The 22,855-nt window shown below is 40.9% G+C and overlaps 1 protein-coding gene across 5 annotated transcripts; it reads left to right on the forward strand.

Moving 5' to 3' along the window:
* Positions 1–316: 316 nt before the first annotated feature.
* acsbg2 (acyl-CoA synthetase bubblegum family member 2) lies at positions 317–22,020 on the forward strand. Of its 5 annotated transcripts, none has more exons than XM_035176898.2 (15): positions 317–865; positions 10,149–10,278; positions 10,804–10,925; positions 12,061–12,332; positions 13,478–13,566; positions 14,927–15,047; positions 15,135–15,215; positions 15,350–15,499; positions 16,163–16,339; positions 16,987–17,168; positions 17,740–17,982; positions 18,094–18,311; positions 18,460–18,599; positions 19,360–19,606; positions 20,331–22,020. In XM_035176898.2, exons 1-15 carry the CDS (start codon positions 742–744, stop codon positions 20,447–20,449), a joined length of 2,415 nt encoding a protein of 804 aa, XP_035032789.2. In that variant the 5' UTR covers positions 317–741; the 3' UTR covers positions 20,450–22,020. The 5 variants fall into 5 exon arrangements, with proteins under 5 accessions (XP_035032789.2, XP_035032791.2, XP_035032794.2 ...); XM_035176900.2 differs by lacking the exon at positions 317–865 and adding an exon at positions 5,586–5,759; XM_035176903.2 differs by lacking the exon at positions 317–865 and adding an exon at positions 6,059–6,808.
* Positions 22,021–22,855: the final 835 nt, after the last annotated feature.

Below are 22,855 nucleotides of genomic sequence, written 5' to 3' on the forward strand. Positions count from 1 at the left end.
TGTTGTTTGTGTTGTTGCTGTACAATGTGGTCACAATATAAACCAATCAATAGTCTTACACATATTGATTTATTTCTAGTGTTTTTTTTTCCAAATTTTCAAATTGAATCACCTACGATTCTTAAAAACTTAAAACAAGCCTATTATATGTATATTTTCTTTTAAAATACTACAAGTCTTGCATCTGGCCTTGTTTCCTACATTTCAGATCTTTAACACACGGTGGCAGTATGTGTCTGTATTGTCACACAACATAGTCTTTATCACATTAATTTTAAAACAACTTAAATCATATCTTCCTCTCTTACCAGATTCAAATACTCTATAAAGTTTAATTGTGGAAATTGTAGGATCCAGGTCTTGATTTTGTTTTTGTTTTGGTGGAGTATTAGTTTAAACCAACATAAAATATAAGATCAAAATTGATTTCTGCCTGGCTTTGGGTTGAGGGGATGGTTGTATTGATTGTTTATATTCATTATAGACTTTGGCCTCAAATTGTTGAATTGTATTATTCTACCTTGTAGCTAATATATGTTTATTCATGATTTAGTCTGTGGTAAAAATATTTCCTGCAGACATCATCTTTTACTTGTCTTAGATTAGATCAATTTGAATATCTTTGAATTTTGGACAGAACATGATGCCACCTAAGGTTCAGACAACCCTTTTTACTGGGTAAAAGATTCATTGACCAAAAAAATGTTTAAATAAGGTAAATGGTTGAGTTGAGTCAATCTAATGTGTCAAATAAAACCAACAGGTGGCTGCAGCGGTTGTGACAGAGCTCCGCCCATAAATGAGTTTGAGAGTCCGCCAGTTAAGGAAGAACTCACACGTTTATCTCTCGTCACCTCTCACACAGGTAATGGAAATACGATTGTAATACATGTTACCTTTCTATTTAATCACAGTTATTATTCAGGGGAATCTTGTCTTATACTCTATTGTGACTTTGGTTGTAACTCTTGATGGTTTTGTTTGTGGTGATGCATTAAAGTAAATTATTGTTCCTGTTGAAGGGAATTTAAAAAAAAGAAAACTCACTTTCTCTGAATGAAAAGTTACACATGTTGATATTTTAAAGGATGTTACTGCTCAGTATTTTAACAACGACAGTGATAACGACGACAGCTCAACACTTTGTTTCCAGTTCTTTGATAGCAAATTTTTCATTCATCCATACATGCTTGTGTCTACAGCAGATCAGAACAGTGAGCTCCTGCCTCTCAACTAGCTTCCTCTCTAAAGTCTATATAGAAAATTACAGACATTCTCTATCCATAATCTGCGTGGAATAGGTTTGTAATACGGTACTGGGTGGTTACATTTAAACAAATCTTAATTTTTCTCAATTTAAAACCACTACAAGATTTATCGACAGCATTTTCCATGAGTCTTTGAGGAGTCAAAGCCTTTTGGGAGCTGTAGTTTTTGAATGCTAAAAAAAAAAAAAGTACTCAAGTAGTCAACTTGTACTTAACAAATGGATTTCAGTAAATGTACTACAAGACATTGAATTCAGTATTCAAATTATGATAATAGTATTTTGATTGACTTTGATTTTTCATTAGTCATCAGAGTACAGATTTTTTTAATGTATTCATCTACTAAGCTTAATCACATAGCAGGTTGGCCACAGACAAGAACTGGGCAAATATGACTGGGTTGTATGACAGGGTTTATGTACACACTGTGGAACTGTGTCTTTCATCAAATCATTCATATTTTAACAATCAATATTTGCCTGTAGTATTTATTTTTTAGATATCTGTATTTGTGAAATATTTATTCATTTTTTTTGTCAATTTCATGTTTAATATGCAGACAGACAATAAGTGACATTACACAGTAAGTCTTTTATTATTTTGGCCAAACATAATCCACTTTTGTCATTAATAATATTTAACACCAAGACATTTGTTAAAAGACTACCTCTATATTTGAGTCGAATGTGTAATTAGTAACATCCCATGTGTAAACATCAAGTAATTTAATCGATTAAACTCAATATTTCACCAAAAGGTACTGCATTACAGCTCCGCCTCAGCCGAGCATGGTACAGGAGAGGAAGTCATTGAACGGCAGTAACCTCAGTGCAGCATGCATCAGCACTAAACACATTCTGCAGCAGCAGCTCAGCGTGTGCGCATGAGCACGGCGCATCAGCCGACCTCTGGTGGTCATGTGATGCTGTGGTGTGGTGGCTCTGCGTTTTCATCTCTCGTGGCAATTGGCTGAGAGAAATCTTTCTATAGAAGCAGTGATGGCTCACATTTGGAGAGGTCATGTGTACACACGTGAGCTAAGCTGCATGATAATAAGAATATGATCATGACTAAAAATGATCACAGGCACATTTATTTCACCATCCTCAAGCATAAGTGGAATATATTCTTCTCTGAATATATTCTTGTCTGAAAAATGTGTGTGCACTTCCTGTTTCCTCTACTTGAACTACCTGACCTCTTGAGCGGTCGCAGCAGCAGATACAGTGTGATGGAAATTTCCTAATGCGTAATTCACAAGTGAGACTTTTTTTAAACTTCAGGTGTTAGTATATATATATATATATATATAAATGCCAACTGAATCTCATTTACAGCAGGTTAAAGCTCAGAAGGAAATATGCTCATACTTCCCTCACATTTATATGCACATTTACAACAGGTCCTAACAGCCTTGTCTTGTCCGTTTTTATTACTTTATAGTTGTATACATGTACAATGTTTGCACACTGCAACCTTTTTTTGTTATGGGTTGAGTTTAAAGTTCCTACTGCATTTGTTCCCTCTCCAGAGCTTCTGTGTTTGTGTCTGCACCCTGTATATCAGGTCCCTGTTCAGAAGAACTAGAAGTACGGGCTTGTCAGGCTGTGTGTGGTTTGGCTGACAACCTATTTTTCACTTGACTGGGCTTAAAATAAGTTTGCAAGCAATGTTATGAGCTTTTAAGAAACTCTGACCATCAGCAGTAGCTTGTTTGGATATTTTAATATTTCTGTGATGCAGTCAGCAATACTTTTGTATTTTTCATGAGCTTCAGCATCCATTATACAAGGATATTATTTTGCAGTGTTTATGAAGTATTCAGTACAGCACTGAACAACAAATGAAGTCAAACCTACAGTATTGTACATAATATTGTACAGTGTAAGTGTCATGAAACTGAAATATAACAGTATAAACGAGCTGCAACAATTAATATATTGGGTAAATATATCGCAGCTGCACTTGTAATCTTGCCTCAGAAACCTTGTCCGATAGTAACCTCAGTCGGAATAGCTGTGTGTGTGTGTGTGTGCACGGACGAGTATCTCTGTAGGGGGATGGGCTTGAGCATCATCTGTCAAGAGTGACTGTGTGTCTCCTGGTGTTGCCTGAGAAAGAACGAAGCAATCTGTACTGGTTCTTTGCTAGCTCGACACATGTCATATTTACATCGGTTTGTACTGCCTCACCCCAGGAGTCCAACATGGTTGCCAGCTTTCATCTTCTCCCTCCTACTCAGCCTTTATATGTTATCCAAGTGAATGCCAACCATATTAAATCAGAGGTGGGGGACCACCGCCCTCGAGGTCTGATACATCCCACAAGACAAATCTGTTCCAGCTCGCGATGCAAATCACAAATACAAAAACAAGAGACTCAGCAATACAAATTGTACATAAATTCTTTTGACTGAGGTCATTTTTTCATTGATAAAAGAAAATTACATAATTTTGACTGCCTGTAAAAGAAAAATATATGCAGAATGTCATGCTTTCCAAAATAAATGGACAAAGTATTATTTATTTGTAATAATATTAAGTAATATATTACTATAACAATTTGCATGGACAAATGTGCCTGGATAACGCTCTTTAGTTGAGTTTCTCTACCTAAGGCATTGCTTTAACAAGACCACATTCTGTCAGACACAATGTCACACAAGTATGTTTTGTGCTAAGAAGCTGAAACCTCCTTTAGAGGGAGAATTTGTGAAGGAGTGCTGTGTGTTGAATGCATACAGTGCATTTTGGCCTTAACCCTTTCATACACAAGCTATGCAAACCCCTTCTAATGCACAACACATGTCAAAAATGACCCATATTCATTTCCTGTGTTATTTCATGCATGGCTGGGTTTTTCATTGCTATATTTTTTTATAGCTTATTCTCTGTTCTTCATTTAGGAGAAGGCTTCTTGATGACTTAGAATACTCATCTACAATATCATTATAGCCTCATTTGATGACATAGAGGACCCATCTTGTCATCAAAGGAGCCTTCTACATTTAGGAGAGCTAGATTCCAAGACACACTCACAACTCCGGCTTGATTCTGTAGAACATCGTCTTCGTCCTCAGCATCAGAGATTTTTTACTTAAAATCAAGACCAAGAATTGCTCCTCATTTTCCTCATCATGTTCACCATGCAGCATCTTTATGACCCTGTCAACCGTAAGTTTGAAGTGATTCCAAACAGCCATACTAACAGTCTGGATAAAGAAAATCAAAAGCATATTTTGACACCGTCATGCTAAATGTAATGTAATGTAATGTAAATACAACCAGATTGTCGAGTAGAACCTTAAAATAGTCCACTGACACACACTTCCATGTTCAGTATTAGTCCGCGGAGTTTTGAGGGATATAAATTCCAGTGAGCGTGTATGATGATGAAGAGATGTGAGATAATTATACTTTGTTATTGTAACTTTGGAGCAATATCTGGCACAGGAATTTCCTTTGGGAGTTTTACTCTTGCACTGTTTTTACTTTCTTTTTAAATACAGTTACATCTGCTGTACCAACCTTTTTTCCAGGCTACGTTAGTCTAATGCACAACTTTGTACAGCTTCAGGTTTTTTACTTAATCTGTATTTATATTTGGCTTCAATACTCTGCCTCCGTTAATTGTGTCTGTCAATCACCTTGTACTTAAAATATTTGTATTGTCAACATCTCCATTAGCACATCTCACTGCAGTGAACTTCCTCATGACTCATTTTGACCTTTTGTTATTCTTACGCTCTTGTGTTTGACTATTTTGTGTGATACTGGATGCCTACATTTCCCTCGGGATCTATCTATCTATCTATCTGATCTGTCTGTCTATCTATCTATCTATCTGTCTGTCTGTCTGTCTGTCTACCCATCCATCCATCCATCCGTCTATCTGTCTGTCTGTCTATCCATCTATCTATCTATCTATCTATCTATCTATCTATCTATCTATCTATCTATCTATCTATCTATCTATCTATCTATCTATCTATCTATCTATCTAATGATCTCTACTGTTTAACACCAACACAACATGTCAGCGTCTTTGTGACTCTTCAGCCTTAAAGGTGTGTAACGACCAAAACTACAAAACTCGAAATACTCGACGATCTTCGATTGAAAGAATCAGCCGAGCAGCGCGAGCGACTCCGTCAGAGCCACTTCCGCATTCCACGCCACTCCCTTATATGGAAGACGTTTCTTGTGGTGTGAGCGATTTCAGCCAATCAGGCGTCTCCAGGACGGCAGTGGGGAGGCGGGGGGGGAGTCTGGGTGTGGTCTTTTTTGAAGGGGCGGGGCTACGCGAGCCGGCTGCTGTTTGAAAAATGAATGACACGCATCCGGAGTAGTATCTCTACACGCACACAGAGGGTTAGTGTGCGCGCGCGAGGTTAAACTGAAGGCACCACGTCAAACAGCCACGCGAGACAAGTGGACGAGCGAAAAACTATACCGAGAAAATTAAGGAAAAGCGTCCAGGCAGCGATGCAGTGTGAGTACTTCACCTCCATTTTTAAAGTCTCTCTGTTTCTGGATGCAATTCATTCAACTTTCACTTAGATCTCGTTGAGTGGGGATTCCCGAAAACCTCTAAGCGTAGGTTAGTTAATATCAGCTATTTCCTCTGGTCCTGATCCCATAGTCTGATTTCCAAGGTTACTATTTGTCTCCACAGCTGCCTGCCCGTGGATTTATTCCATAATACAAAGCTCATTATCCAGCTTCGTGATGATGAGTTCAGATTTCGAATGATGATGATGATTCAGTTTGATTTCAACAGATTGTGTAATGTTTGTAATGTGGAGGCTCAAGTCAGCTTCATAGCCCACGGAGAGCTGGTGTCTTGGGTGGAACCCACCCCCTTCCAGCAGATGCTGAATTGGCCAGATGTGATCTAATGTTACACAGATGCTTTAAACCCCCCCCACGATCTGGTTCTAAAGAGCTGAATGGACTGATACGTGTTGTGTCTGCACGGTGAGGAGGCTCCACTGGGTGATGGAGCTGCAGACTACAGGGATCATGCAGGGGATTGATTGATTTTGTAGATTGATGAGATTCAGGTGATCTCACTTGGTTTTGGGTGGAAATGTTACGCAGGAGCAGTGAAGAGGAGCAGGTTGTTGGACGTGAAGAGAACGAGAACAGTGAGAACTGAAAGCAGGGGTGGGGTTCTGTGTGTTTTACCAGAGGATTAACCTCACACAAGTTTGCAGGCATGGGGCTTTTGTTTTGGGGAGAGTCCCCACTGCATTTTATTCTCTGGTCTGGCGTTGTGATCATTCCTCTGGTTTATTTATTCACAGGACACGTCTGTCTCCTTCAGTAATAATCAGCCGTGAAGCACGAGAAGGTTGTTAAGTGTCATGTTTCCAACCGTTTGCCTGTGTGAATGGAGCAGCTGTTGCTATGCCCAACTCTGCTCCACTTTCATAATCCCCTCCCGATTGCATGAAGGCAGTAGTGATGTCAGTTTGCGCAGTGCTGCCGAGTCCATCAGATAAATCCTCCCTGGCACTAGTTGTGTGGCCACATTACAAGGTAGGCTAATGAAAGCAGGCGAGGAAAGGTGCAAACACTGCGTCCTGTCTTTTGGGGGCTGAAGGGAATATCAGAGAATTGCTCTGGAGCAGAGCATGAAATGATGAGTGAGTTTTTGGATAAAAGATTGTTCTGTAATTTTTCAAGCAATAATTGTGGAGAAAAATCCAAATATTCTCCTCATCGTCCAGTTTCTCAAATGAGAGAATTGGCCCGTGTTCTGCGTCATATTGTTTCTCAATTTCTTTATGTTTTGTACTTTAAAATCACCTTTTGCTTTGGGGAGTTGTCATGGTAACCTTTTCCCAATTGATTTGGACATTTCATTGGCTGAATAATTAAAGGTCCAGTGTGTACGATTTTAGGTGAAAGGGATCTATTGGCAGAAATTAATAATATAAAACAATCCTAGTGATGTTTCCTCCCCTAAATTGTACAAATTGTTGTTTTCTTTACCTTAGAATGAGCCCTTAATATTTACATCTGTAGCGGGTGTTCTCTACGGAGGCCACCATGTTTTTTATAGTAGCCCAGACTGGACAAAGTAAACACCTTTTGTGTTTTACGACAACTGAAGGCTACCATAGGTTCTCTTTCATTGTTAGGCGGGGGAAGTGAGGGGTATTCAGCTGCGTCACACTAGATCTAAATCCTAAACACTGAACCCTTTAATTACTGAAATAATCTTTGGATATAGCTCCACAGAGCTTTAACAACTGGTCAATTAATCCATCAGTCACTCAACAGAAAAAATTACTTGATGGAGAGAAATTAGACATTTAAAGACCTCATCTGTGAGTGCGATTTCTCAAATTTTATGGACAGAACAAATATTGATGATCTGAAAAAAATAATTGGTTGGTTAATGAAAATAATTGTTTGACACTGCCCCTACTTCCGAGAGACCTGCTTTCAGTTGTTCAGCTATAAGGGGGAAACCCACAATTATATCCTATGAGTGATCTCAGCATTGGAAGAAATTAAATCTGAAAGTGATAGGGTACTTTCCATACATGTTATTTTTAGGCGGTGGGTGAAAAGAGCAATAAGACTCAATGACCAACGACTGATGTTGCAAGGCATTCATCACTGGCTGACAAGAAGTGGGGGGTTGCCACACCAGAGCTAAATCAGTGGTGTGCATCTCTCACCCCTTTTTTTTATTTTGAGATCCAAACGTGATGGATTCATGTGCTGTTTGCTTATCAGAACAAAATGGACACTGTTTGAAAGGAAGACGAGACAAAGTGAAAATGGGACAGGCAAGAAATAGCCTCGGGGCTTTTTATAGTCTGATGCCGAAGACCATGCACATCCTTGGAGCGAACGAGTGACTGAACCTTTTCTCAGGCTCAGCGACACGCCCCGCGCGCCCCCCCCCCACCCCCCCACCATCCTGAGACCAAAACAATGACACAGCCCAAACCAGTAAAGCAGCGGGGGATGTTTAATGTCCACCCATCAGACCCCAGTTCGTACCAGATCTGCACCCCCCCTCCACCCTCAACTCATCTTCCATTTAATACTATTAGTGTAACCACGTCCACCAACAGCTGTCTCACTGAGGAATCTGCAGCTGCATTGGAAAGCTGAGGCAAAATAAAATGGCAGCGTGTCCATGTGAGCAGCGCTGAGCTCACCCTGTGACATCTGTCTTCTCGGCTGAGAGACCTCTCAGGCCTCTGTTGTAATCAGCAACGAGCTGAAGCCTCCTCAGGGTCAGCTGGCCGCTCGCCACATGACTAGAGAAGAATTGATTTTCTTTTACAGCAGTGACGACGGGTTGGGGTGAGCTTTGAGAGGATGACTGCCGATTCCCGTGAGTCCAGAACGTCAGAAATGCTCATAATTCCACTCCTGCCACTTTAAAAACACATGGAGTCGTCCATTCAACCTGTTTTTGTAACTATATTGTAATGTTTTTCAGTAAATTCCCGGCAAACTCTAAAGCGTGACGTGGAAATATTTCCCTTCCTGCTCTCTGACCTCTTTGGAGCCTGTTTCTTTTTACTTGTCCGATTGTCCCCTGACATGTGGGACACGATATGCTGCTGCTGCTGCTACAATAGGCAGACGAAGCTGCTGGTATGTGTTTTCAGCACCCTTAAATAAACAGGCCAGACCAAAGAGGAGGGTGGAGGCAACAACAGAGGCTGTAATGAGAGGGGGAGCGAGGGAGTGTCATGGAGGTGTGGGTTTGACGGTGGTCGGGTTGGTGATGGTTTATCGTTCAGGAGGCTTTGACGTGGTTCCTGTGATGAGGTAATGGAAACGCAGAGGTGGACTCTGATGTGTGCTGATCGTCTTTTATGTGCTGACGGAAATTTATAGATATAATATATATGAGAAATCTTCATTGAAATGTCAAAAAAACGACCAGACCTTTTGTTACATATTGTGTTGACTTGTGTACTTACATTATCCAAAATGTTTCCGACAAAACCCGGAGAAATCCCCAATTTTATTCAAGGTAACGAGACGTTTCATTTGACTGCTTCTTATCTGTTTCACCCGTGGCTTTGCTCCGTTTAGAGCCGTCTGTGCAAACAACATACGAGGAGGGGAAAACACACTTCTAGCCTGTCGACTGTTCAATGATCATCATTGGTCATTGCTGTTTGCTTGGTAACAGGAATAAATCTTTAATCTATTTCCTCATTTCTATGCTCTTATACCAAAGCTTTGGTGTCACAATCGGATTCATTTCTCTTTATCCTCATGGCTCTATTTCAATTTCAAGAGCGTGGAGCAATGGACCCATTTTATTTCAAAGCACTGATATAAAATTCAGTCCGGTCCTATTCATAGAGAAACTGTTATCTGTAAACGTCCCAGCTCTCCAGCTCCTATCCCCACTCTGTTGCCACACAACCACATTTAGTCAACAGAGCAGCTGTATTATTGGCCAACACAAATATTTATCCAACAGCTGATAAAGTAAGCTGTAATAGATAAATAAGAATCAGTAACAGGGGACGGATGTGTAACCCCAAACTACTGATGCTAAAAAAAAGTCCTGTGACCTGTGGCCTAGAACACTCATGTGTGAGTAGTACAAGCTGCTGGCTGTCACACACTGGTGCAACTTACCGTCTCACAATTAGGCCAGTAAACCTATCCTCACTTTTCTTTTTTTAAGTCAGAGGGTATCTTCTCAAACCAGGCTCGAATCGAACTCTAAAAGTGTGTCAAGTTTTCAATATACAACTTTCAATATTACATCCATATATAGAAACCATCGGATGTCAGCCTGATGCAGTGTTTTCTTCTTGACAAGGCTCCTGACGAGATGCTCTCGTCCAATGTAGCTAACGAACCCCCGTCGCTCTCTTTCTTTCAGTGACCGTGTGTGAGCCCACCACCGAAGCCGTGGTGATGGAGCCTCCCAGAGCGGACGGCTTCCTGGAGTCGCCCTGTGGCGTAGGAGACTGCGCGGCCTCTCTTGATGACGTCATTGGAGATACAACCAAGTACGTCCCGCACAAAGACGCAAAAGCACCTCGACCCCACAAAACGTTCATGCTTTTTTTCCTTGTATAATATTGGTCGCTTTACCTCTTCAGGCAATTAGAAATTAATCAATTAAACATTGTAAGAAGACGAAAATGTACCTCCATTAGATGTTAGTTATCTAGTGCAGTTTCTTTTTTGTATGTGATAATATTCCTGCCAATGTCATTCTAATGTTGTTGTTTTTTTTATCACTTCTGTGTTATCCGTGAGGCTTACATTTTATATTATAACAATATAAACTTTATTTTCAAACTCTTGATTGTTTACAAGATCTACATTGAAGCTGAGGACATAATATGAACTGTCAGAAGGATCAAGATGAGTTAAACAATGTGGTGAAAGTCACTTTTCCCTTTATAACCTACTGCAAAGTCAGGTTGTTGTTTTTTCTTGCCTCTGATTCTTCCCGAGGACGTGGCAGGAAACCTTGGGGGATTCATTCTCCAATGTTGTTAAATGACATGTCCCCCTAATGTTTTTAGTGAGTCTTCAGAGGAAGAGTCCACAGGGGAAAGGGACGAGGAGGTTGGTGCCGGTAATGAAGTCACCAGCAGCACTAAGACGACAGAGGTCCCTGCTGAACAGGCCACAAACACACAAACAGGTGAAGGAAACATATATAATAGAATTAAGTGTCTGTTGCTGGTTGAGATCCAGCATCTAGCGTTAGGTAAAGTCTGTGTCGGCTCTAGTTGCTGAACTCAGCACTAGTGATCATGTTCTTCCTGAGGAAACCGCCCAAACAGAAGCGAAACAACTCCACATTCTCTGGCAGAAAAAGCTTGACTTTCCTTTTCCTGCCATTAAACTCCACTTTGACATTCCTTCCTGCCTCCGTCACTGAAAGAAAAGTCCCTGGTTCACATCACAAGTTTTCTGTCATGTTGGTGAAAAGTTCAGCGTGGAGTATGGCCACGTAATTACAAAGTCAAATAGGATAAAATTAAAATACCGCTGCACATGTCTGCTGCTGGTTTTCCATATTAAACATTAACCAGCCGTTCTGCTCTCATAACAACTCTCTGTGCTGATAATGAGCTTCTTGTGTTTGATAATAAATCTGCTATCATATAATTCCTCTGTCCACAATATGACCCCATCGTATTTTAATATCCTGTTTGGTTAGTGGCACATCCTCCTTTCCGTTTTTAAAAACACGACATGAACAATGAGACTCGACAAACATTCTCCCATTTATTACAAATTTTATCTTTGTAACTCTGGACGTAGATACTCATTGTGTGTTTGTACTCGTCAAAAATGAGATAGGATAAGGAGAGAAACAACATTGCAGACAATCAGAAAGATGTGAGTAGTTACGGCGAGTGGTTGAACTTTAGTTTATCTAGTCAACCTGTGGGTCGGACACTGGATCTGCTGTCTGGGCTCAGATTAGACACATCTGCTCATTGGTCCCTGGTCTTGAATAAAACCAAGAGACCACTATTATTTACAGATATGAGATAAAATGAAAACTTTTGTTCTATTCTTTACACTACTGACAACATTCTCCTCCCAAAATCCAAATTCAACAGACACTGGAAAATAGTTGCCACACAAATCTGACTCTACAAATATAAGACAAATCTGGGGTGGTGTCCACTCTAATGTGACTAATGCAGGGTGTTAGTGGAGATGAGGAGACTCTAACAGATGCAGAGGAGTGAAAAGATGAGTCACGAAGCTTTTGAACAAACATTTGCTAATTTCTCTGAATTTGTTTTAATCACATATTGCAGTGAGCGCTCAGCGCCCAACCTCCCTGTCGGTGGCAGCAGCAGCAGAGCTCGGCCTGTGGACCACACAGGGGGATGCAGAGGTCAAGCTGAGGATGGGCGACTCAGGCCTGGCTGCTGAGACCCCGCTGACCGTGGACCAGATGTTCACCTCGGCTGTGGAGCGTTTCGGTGACAACGCGGCTCTGAGCTGGAAGGAGGGCGACCAGAAGAAGAGCCTGAACTACAAAGACTACTACCAGTCCTGCCGCGTCGCTGCCAAGAGCTTCCTCAAGGTAGATTCTTTTTATTCAGTAATCTAGTATTCATGAAAGGATCCAAGGACATATTATTAATAGCAATATTTAATATTTCTGTTATTTGTTTCTATCATTCCGAACATTTCAACATCAAGTATGGAGACATTTTCCACATGATGTTGCTCAGTCAGAGAAATTACTCACTTAAATACATGAAACTTTTGAATTTCACAACATTTAAAGTGAAGGGACGAGTATCTGCTCAGTGTATTATCTCTATTATCATGACAGATCTCCATCAGCTCAATAAGATTTCAGTTTGGTCTGAAACAATCGACTTCTCTTGTCCTGCAACTGGTTTTGATTCCACATCAGTCCAGACAACACGCGGCGCGGCGTGAAGGCGTCAGGCTGAACTTCAGTGTGCAGCCAGACAGTGAGCAGCTCGGGACAGGCTCCTCATACAGGACAGAGGAGCTCATTGTTTATTGTGAAACTCAGTTTGCCAGCACACAGACGGAGTCATGTACACACACACACATACAGACTCTCACTCGCACGTGTCTCTTTGTATAAACTTATCCGAGCCCGACTCTGTGAGATGAACTTGTGGCCTTTTACTCGTCAGGAGCCAGAAGGTCATTACGGAAGGTCGTCGTAATAAAATCTGTTTCACATTCGCAAACCTCAACAAAGTCTCATATTAGATTCCAACCACTGTTTATAAAGATTGATGGGAAAGTTAAACCGCTCCCTGTTTTTAACTCTGTATCAGTTCATCTCGTGTACGTTTGCCTGTGTATCCGCTGACACAGTAACAGCTGCTGGGGCGACGTGCTCGAGGCCTCGCAGAGCTCTGATCTCTCCGTGGATTGACTTCAGTGATTGTATAAAAAAATACCTCAGTTTCATAAGGCAAGGGAATTATTTAAAATTTTAAGGTTAATGTAAAAACATAAAAATAACACATTTAAGGATCAGCAATATGTACACGATATATTTCTCTGAACACTGTGGCTTGTATAAACCTGGTAGCATCAAAAAAATATTAAAACACTGCGGAAATGAGTTGAAATGGAGCTCTGATATTGGATGTGTGTTATTTATCAGAGTGTTTTTAAAAACTTGTTATTGTGTCTGTGCTGAAGTAGTGTGTTTATGATTTGTTTTTTTTTTTCTAGCTTGGTTTGGAGCGTTACCATGGCGTTGGCATCCTGGGCTTCAACTCGGCCGAGTGGTTCATTGCTGACATTGGAGCCATTTTGGCAGGGTGAGTTTCAGCTCTGTGAGTTTATGTAATCTGCGTGTGCGCGTGCATGTGCGTGCGCGTGTGCAATCCAACACTCTAAATATGAGGTCGACAGACGGAACACAATCTTAAGTGTCATCCAGTTTCGCACGTAGCCTCTTTGATTGATCACGTCTGTTTCTTCACTAAGCTGAGGGACAGCGGTGGTGGAAACTAAGCAACCAAGTGTCTTCACTCAACAACGGAACTTCCCACTTGACTTATTTACTTGAGTCGAGGCTTGAGCTTCAAACTGTGCACTGATCACATAACCGTGATCACAAGCCTCTCTGTGTTTGCGATTGCGTGAATATTCCGAGGGGAAATGAATCGTTAGCGCTGCTTCATTCAGCTGAAAGTCACCATGAGGTCAGGTCCATCAGAGAAACCAGAATCCTGCTTACATCAGGAAGCATCTGTGGTGTGGCAGCAGGTTTCTCACCATGTCTGACCACTTTGAGCTTATTCTGTTCACAGCAATTCTTTAAAAAAAAAAAGAGTGAGAGTACTTTAGTGAGACAGACGATCATCCCTCTCGTGAAACTCCTCATGGAAGTGGAACACACACATTGATACTGTATGTGGATTGTGTGGACGCTCCCACGCCTTCTGACGCATGACAATCAGAATGTTTCTCAAACCACTGTCAGCTTGACAAACTGGTCCTGATGATCCACTTGACTTTGATGCTCTTAAAGTGTGGTCCAGTTCAACTTTGATCAACTCCGTAACAGGCTCACATCTCCCTGCAGTTTCTGGGAAGCGAAAGCAAAACTGAACCGGGTCTTGCTCGTCTCACTCCCACTGAGAAGTCAATGCGAGGTCAAGTAGTTTCTGTTGTTGCGTCATAACCAGGAATGAGAAACTAGAAAAAAAAGGGAGACAATATGAAAGGTTAGAGGACCGACTTTACCTGTTTTACCTAAAGTTTCCTGTCATTGGAGGTTATTAAAAACAGTGCCACTCAGTAGAGCACATACTTGGCCCAGGCCCAACATTCCCCTTAAAGTCAATCAAGCTCTACTATATTTCACACACTCCTTTTTCCAGATCCATGCCAAAGTTATACGAGTTCTTTCTTCTTCCTTTCAAAATAAAAGTCTGGAAATCCATTCCATAGTTTCTGCATAAACCTGCTAAGTGGTGAAAACATAATGGGGATGTAAAACTCATTTTGAGATCTATTTAAAAAAAAAAAGAGGACGTATGATGGAGGTGGCTGTTTGACACCAGCTCTCACTGTTCTGCGGATTTAACCATACATTTCCTGCTTCATCTGAGTGGCTGTAAAAGCTGAGGGGAAACGGTGAATTTGAACTTTTGACCCTGTATTCTGTTTCAGTGGGTTCGCTGTGGGAGTCTACACCACCAACAGCCCTGAAGCATGTCAGTACGTAGCAGACAACTGCAAGGCCAATGTTATTGTGGTGGAGAACCACAAACAGCTGCAGAAGATCCTCCAGGTAAAATGAAATACTGTCGTCAAAGGCAAATGGGCCTTGTTGATTAATCCCTGGCAGTGTGCTCTAAGATCATTTTCTGTTTGACAGGTTGAAGACCAGCTCCCTCACTTGAAAGCCATTGTCCAGTACAAAGACGCACTTAAAGAGAAGAGACCAAATCTGTACACAGTGAGTAGAGAGCACTCGGTCTATGACCTGCACACAGTGGTTACACTCTATTAATGGCGAGACCAAGCTAGGAAAGGATTTTGGTTCAAGCAGCATCATTGGAGTGATTTCTCTTCTTCCCTTGTTCATCACAGTGGGAGGAGTTCATGGCGCTGGGACGCGATGAGCCCGACGCTCCCCTCGACGCCATCATCTCCAGCCAGAAGCCGAACCAATGCTGCACGCTCATCTACACCTCAGGAACCACAGGCACACCCAAAGGAGTCATGCTGAGCCATGACAATGTAAGTTAAACGGGTGTTTTTAAAAAAAAAAAAAAATCTCTGTAGATACTGAAGTGTCACGAGTTTGGATCCTGGTACTGAGAACCGGAGGAAAGTGGAGACGCAGCAGGAGGATGAGCACAATTCAATATATTAAACTGCTCGCCATGAATTATATATTAGAAAATACCCTAAGGACATAAAACGACTTTACCTTTAGAACTATGCTCAGTTCACACAATAAAAACCAACGTGTTTAACCATTAACATTAAACTAAACAAGTCGATTCACTCGAGCTTATCGTTGACTTTGACTCCACCGTACTTAAGAGGGAAACATTGTACTTTTTACTCATTTTTACATTCACCTGACAACTTGAGTTACTTTTCACATTAATATTTATATTAAAAATAAACAACACAAAAATACAATTATTTGACAAAATGCTTAATTAATGATCTGGCTTGTGTCCTTGTGTTTGAACATATCACATAGTTGAATTTAAAGTTCAAAATGAACATTTAAGAGATCCAAAAAACACAAGCGTGTATCAGAAATAAATGTATTGATTTTCTTGGTCCTTGGTCCTTCTTGGAAACACTGAAATTAACCAAATGTATATAAAGTAGTTAAACCAGCAATTAGGACCCAGCGTATTAACCGCTTTCTCTTCTCCCCCCCAGGTGACATGGACCGCGCTCTCCACCAGCCGTCACGTGCGCCTGGTGGACGCCGACTACGCCCAGGAGGAGGTGGTCAGCTACCTGCCGCTCAGCCACATCGCAGCTCAGATGGTGGACATCTGGGTCACCATGAGGGTCGGAGGGTTGACGCACTTCGCTCAGCCAGATGCCCTCAAGGTGAGAGGCAGCATTTTGTGTTTTTACATGAACAACAACACTCAGGAGTTTCTAATATTCTTCTGTTTGTAAATAGTGAGGATCAAATGTTATAAACACCTCGATAATTTAAATAATTGAATTTGCACTGACAAAGTGAGGGTTCCCTTCATCAAATCATCAGTTTGGTGACGTCGTGACGCAACATGGGATCATTGGAGTTGTTAGGATCTTTCCCGGGACCCTCATTCAAAGTGTTCTTTTATTAGAATGACAAGATTTTCTATCTGATGTAAAAACACGTTTGCTTTTCTGAGCTGCTGCTTGTCAGGGGTGTTTACTTTCTAAGGGTTTCTTTATTTCAATCATCACCATCACTGCTTCACGCTCACTAACATGTATGTAAGTGTATAAGTTTGTTGTTGTTGGTGATTAGAGGCGGATTATCGAGTGTTCCAGTTAAAGTTGCGTCCTGAGGGGAGACACATGTGAACATGTTACACAAGTTGAAAAAGCTCCATTGTTTCAAACACATGTTCATGTCATATCTCTCTGAGATCCTAATGTTTCCTTATGGTCGCAGCTTTTAATTGAATTTCTCTGTGAGCTGCAAACTGAATGTGGTTTTGAGTATAAAATAAACTTTTCTTTTATTGTCTTTTTCTCAGGGCTCTCTGGTGGACACCTTAAAGGAAGTGCGTCCCACAGCCTTCATGGGCGTCCCTCGTGTCTGGGAAAAGATGCAAGAGAAGATGAAATCTGTCGGAGCAAAGTCGTCGACCGTGCGCAGGAAAGTGGCGGCGTGGGCCAAAGATGTTGGTCTGCAGGCGAACATCACCAAGATGAGCCAGTACGTGCCTGTTGGGAAATCACAGCTGTATCATGACTCTATCTAGAGGGAGTTCCTGTTTCCATGCTTTTGCTTTATTTTTACTGGAACTTGTTTTTTTTTTTTGTGTAATGTCATTTTCTAACAGAGTCTCATAGAAAGGATTTATTCCATGAAATGTAAAAGGAAAAACTGACAAAAACGAAACACTGAGTCAGTTTATCTAAATATCAATGACTCTTTTGAGACTGGGTTTTGTTTTGTTATTCTTCACATGGCTGGAAATTTCCAAAGCAACTGAAAAGTAGAAGCATGCAATGAATGAAAATTCAAGTATTATTTACTGTTAACCAAGCAGACCTTTTATATTTTCTCTGTGTTGTAACTTTTAAATGTTTATTATAACCTTCTTTCTTATTAGTTTCCTTAAAAAAACAGCTACTTTTGGGGGAAATAATGAGAACAGATTTGTTTCCATGTGATTTTTGGCTTTGTTGCCCCACAGATTTCAAATGAGTGTCTGACAGAGTGCATCTCATTTACGCTCTTTTTTTATATATACCTGTCACTCAAACCCTTTGTGTCTCTTCAGAAACGGAGCAGTCGCCCGCGCACCGATCAGCTACCACATCGCCAAAAAGCTTGTGTTCAAAAAGGTGCGCAAGGCCCTGGGCTTGGACCGCTGCAAGAAGTGTTACACGGGCGCCGCACCCATCACCAAAGACACGCTTGAGTTCTTCCTCAGTCTGGATATCCCTCTGTACGAGCTGTACGGCATGAGCGAGAGCTCCGGGCCTCACACCATCTCCGGCTCCAATGCCTTCAGGCTCACCAGGTACGCTTTTTCCTTTCCACACGATAGGAAATGATAGACACAGAATCCGAGGCAGTTTAGGAACACGTGCTTGAGAAATGTGAATGACCAAAGAATGTTTTTATCCCACAGCTGTGGCAAAGAGATCCCAGGGTGCAAGACGAAGCTGCACAAAATCGACGAGGAGGGAAATACCGAGATCTGCTTCTGGGGTCGCCACGTCTTCATGGGTTACCTCAACAAGCCCGAGGCGACGGAGGAGGCTCTGGATGCAGAGGGCTGGCTGCACTCAGGCGACCTGGGCAGACATGACCAGAACGGATTCCTCTTCATCACCGGAAGAATCAAAGGTACTTGTTTTATAATCCCTGCGAAGTCCGATGAAACTCTTAGGGGCTTATGCTTCATTTATTTTGATTCTCTCTCTATTGAGACACTTCTCTTTATTTGTGATCATCATTTAAAACCTTGCCTGTTGTGTCTGTGTTTGATTTTCAGAGCTGATCATCACAGCAGGGGGCGAGAACATCCCTCCCGTTCCCATCGAGGATGCGGTGAAAAGGGCTGTGCCGCTGATCAGCAACGCCATGCTGATCGGAGACAAGAAGAAGTTTCTGTCCATGCTAATCACCATTAAGGTAAAACTGCAGAAACAGACCTGCTCAGACCACATGTCTGTTTGTCCACTTTAAAACCAGGAGGGAGGTTAAGTAGAGGGCAGGGGCATGACAGTAGCAATAATACCAAATATACATATATTAATATATCTATATATTAATATACAAAACACTTAAAAAATGTTTTGTATATTAAATTTTGATTTGTAAAATGTATATAGTCGTCATAATGATAGTTGAGTAAAAAGCACATTTACTCAGATTTATCCTCAAGTAAAAATACATTTTAAATTCTCTTGAACTCTTAAATTTCTGATTGTTTCTTTTTGTGTTGTCTAGCGCTGCTGTTATAGTTTATCATGTTGCATTTTATATCTTATCTGACTTTAAATTTCCCTCCTCTTTAAGTGTTTTATAAAGATAAACCGTGCGCTACATTGCACCTGATTAGAAAAGGAAGAAGTTTATCAGATGTAACTTGTCAGCATCTGTGTTGTAGATTTCAAAACACGATGGAGCGTTCTTTACCTTTTTATCTGCTTGTAAACGTCACGACTGTTAACATTGCAGAAGGAGATTTGCATCAGTGGGGGGGAAAGAGCATAGAGTTGTTTTCTGTAGATGTTAAGACGCTGCCATCTGGTGGGCTTTGACTGTAGTTACATGTAAATTCAGCTTTCATCCAAAAACAAAAAGTATAATTTTAACACTTGAAATTGGACAAAACGAAAATGTAATTTGAATTTTAAATTAAACCTTTTGAACCTTTTTGTCCCTGCAGTGCCAGGTGAACGCTGAAACAGGAGATCCAGAGGACGAGATGTCATCCGAGGCCGTGGAGTTCTGCGGGAACCTGGGCAGCAACGCCACGCTGGTCTCTGAGGTCGCAGGCGGCCAAGACCGGCGAATTCACACCGCCATCCAGGAGGGAATCAACCGAGTCAACGAGAAGGCCCCCTCCAACGCTCAGCGCGTCCAGAAGTGGATCATTCTGGATCGAGACTTCTCCGTCCCTGGGGGAGAGCTGGGTGAGTGGGACGAATGAGGTCTTAATCAGGTTGAGAACACTTCAAAATGTGTTTGTCGTGTCTCTGTGTTTTGTAGTTTTACTCAGCGATACAGATATTAGCACGTTGTAATTAAACTACAAATATAAACTTAACATGATGTTTCGAGGGTTATTCTCTCCTCCACCTAATCTTTAATTATGGGCAAGTTTAAGTAATTCTAGGACTTTTATATTCCTTCATATCTGTCGTACTGGGCGTTGGTCTTACATTTCCTTCATTATGGTCTTAAAAAGTCTTGAATTTAAAGGTTCAGTGTGTAGAATTTAGTGACATCTAGTGGTGAAGTGTCATGTTGCAGCTGAGTACCCCTCCCTTCACCCTCCCCTTCCAAACATGAACCTGTGGTAGCCTTCAGTTGTCATAAAAACTCAAAAGGTTTAGTTTGTCCAGTTTGGACGACTGTAAAAAAAACATGGCTGCCTCCGTGAAGAGGACCCGCTCCTGATGTCAATATAAAGTATTTGAATATAAAGGGCCCATTCTAGGGTAAAGAAAACAACAATTTGTACAATTTAGATGAAACACACTAGTGAAAACTTAAAATAAAAAAATATTTTATATTCAGTTTCTGCCAATAGATCCCTTTCACCTAAATCTTACACACTGGACCTTGGGGTGAAACTGTAGAAACCCAGCACATAAAACTAAAAGTGTTTAAGAATATGAATCCTTTGCTCCACAGGTCCCACCATGAAGCTGAAGCGCCCGGTGGTGGTGAAGATGTACAAGGAGCAGATCGAGAACTTTTACAAGGAGCTGGCGTCTCCGACGACTCCCGACAACGCTGTGCCTCCCAAGTAGAGCCGCTCCTCCGCCCGCAGGGAGACGCGCTGACACTCTCCACCTCATCCACACAACTTCTCCCTGTCGCCATCTTTGTTTGTTAAGTTTTCCTCTTGTGTTCATGTTTCGATTGCCTTAAGTTCTGCTCGGTTTACATTTGTGGGTGTTGTACAAAGAGAAATGAGAAGAAGCCATTTTAAATATTAATAATTTTTTTTTTTTTTGAAGGTTCAATAAGCTGAATTCAACTATTTATTTGATTTGCTGATGCGATCAGCGGTGACATCCGATAGATGAAGTGGCAGCAGCTGTTTGTAGGAAGAGTTTACGGTGCTCCGAGACTTGACGAGGAAAAAAAAAACAACAACTTTGTTTTCGAGGAAGTCATTTGTGTTTCTTACGTGTTTTATTTATTTTTCAGTTTGCCAAAGTTTACACGGGCCAAAAAAAAATGAAGGAACATTTCTAGAAAGTACTTCATGTTAAAATTCAACAATCAAATCAAAATGTTTACAGCCTGTTGCATGTACTCAGTGGGGGTTTCCTCTTTCTTTGTCCGCCTGGATTTTCCCAGGAAATCAGCATTTATTTTGTATGTGAGTTCAAAGAGGTTTTCCTGAAATCTGACAACTCAGCATCCACGTTGTGTTTTTCATGCTGTAAAATGTCATCTAAGCCATATATATCTTTCTTATCGCAGCTGTGGAGTCAAAGCGACTCATCACAGCTCTCACGCTGCCTGGTCCAGTCGAAGTGTGTTTGTGTGTCGACCTTCTTTCTGGATTTCGTTTGATTGTAAATACCCTGCGGCCTTCATCGCCTGCATTCTCTCGCTTACCGTTATTTATTTCAGTTTTCTACTCGGTTTCTTTTCCTCCGGTTTTTGCACTTGAGCTCCGATAAAGTGTGAGAGAAGTTGAAGATGTACAGAAATTTAGGTGATTTTAGGTGTATTGGAAAAAGATGAATAAATATAGTGCATCAGTTACATTAAACTGCCCTTATTGGTCTGTTCTAATACTCAATGCATACAAATATATAAACGTTCAAACGCTCCAGGTTTTAACACCCTGAACACGTCTCTGATTCATGTCTATGAAGTAACTAGTATATTACAGGTATTTGTAGCAGTCTCATGGTTGATAATGAAGGCGAGTGTGGAGGTAACGTTTCGCTCAAAGCAATTAAAAGTTCAGGGTAAATGTCGAGAAATGTCGGCGTGTGTGTATAAACTTCTAAACGAGGGAATGACGGTGATTCAGTTCCTCTGGGTGAGTGAGTTTCTTACTGTCTTTCAGCTTAATGGACATTTTCAGTGTGTAATTTGAGGTTTGTTATCATTATAAAAAAAAGAACCAAAGGACTTGTGTTAATGTAAAACCTTCTGATTATTACGAGTCGTTCAGCGAGAAACCACAAGAGCCCCGGCAATGAGAACTGGATTCACCTGAACCTGAAGAGACGTCTGTGTTAGAAGTATCAGGGGTGAACGATGAAGACGAGTGCGACACGGAGCCGTTTGTGTACACGCTCGACAGAAATGTGAATGTTTGTGTGATCACATATGAAATAAACTTTGATTACGCTGATGAGTTTCTTGACTGTCTGACAACCTGTTTAATGTGAATTGTAATAAAAACAATGATAGTAATCTTTTTTTATTGAGCACTTCTGAAAATCCAGATAAGGTGCTTTAAAGAAAAGCAATTTAAACAAATCAGAATTAATACAGTAATTGGAAATGTTAGAGAAGTTAAATCAGGAAAGTATCAATTTAGAAATAATTAAAGATATTTTTCAGTATATTTAAATTTTAGGTTTATCACTACTGGTTCAGATTTAACAAATAAATATTTGGAAATTTCATATTGAGGCTGCCCTCTTTTATTTACAATAAAAATATCGTGATCACTTTCTTAGTTCATTGATAAATTTACCTATAAACTTTCATAAATTGTCTAAAAATAGTTTTCCCGAGGCCCAATAAACTTAAATTGCATGTTTTGTCTGATCAACAATATGAAACTCGTATATTTTTCCATTCAGACAACTAAGGAAATATTCACTTTTAAAGATATAATTTTTTACATTCTGACTCAACTATTCACATCTGAAATGTGAATTTCAACTATCCAGGTCTTTTTTTTTTTTAATGTGTGATTATCTGTGACCTCAGTGAAGTCGTACTTCTTCCTCCACTGATAGAACTTCAGCAGCTAAATGGATTTTATCATCCGCACCATTCTCCTTCTTAGACAATATGTGAGAAAAGACTTGTATGTTTTCTGTGCAGTCAAACTCAGTTCATTGATCGTCCTTTGCCAATCACGTCCCTCCCTGAAGTGACATTTCCTCGATAGATGGTCAATGCATCATGAAGGTTATTGCTCGGCCCGCTGCTTGTCCTTTTCACCCCCGCGCCGC

Source organism: Hippoglossus stenolepis, chromosome 14, assembly GCF_022539355.2.
Source record: "Hippoglossus stenolepis isolate QCI-W04-F060 chromosome 14, HSTE1.2, whole genome shotgun sequence".
NCBI lineage: Eukaryota > Metazoa > Chordata > Actinopteri > Pleuronectiformes > Pleuronectidae > Hippoglossus > Hippoglossus stenolepis.

Excerpts from the sequence above, each read along its gene's own strand:
- acsbg2 (XM_035176898.2), top strand. The coding sequence starts at position 742 with ATGTGTCAAATAAAACCAACAGGTGGCTGCAGCGGTTGTGACAGAGCT. Across the intron at positions 10,279-10,803 it reads GTCATTGGAGATACAACCAA|TGAGTCTTCAGAGGAAGAGT; the intron begins GTACGTCCCGCA and ends TAATGTTTTTAG. Across the intron at positions 19,607-20,330 it reads CGTCCCTGGGGGAGAGCTGG|GTCCCACCATGAAGCTGAAG; the intron begins GTGAGTGGGACG and ends TTTGCTCCACAG.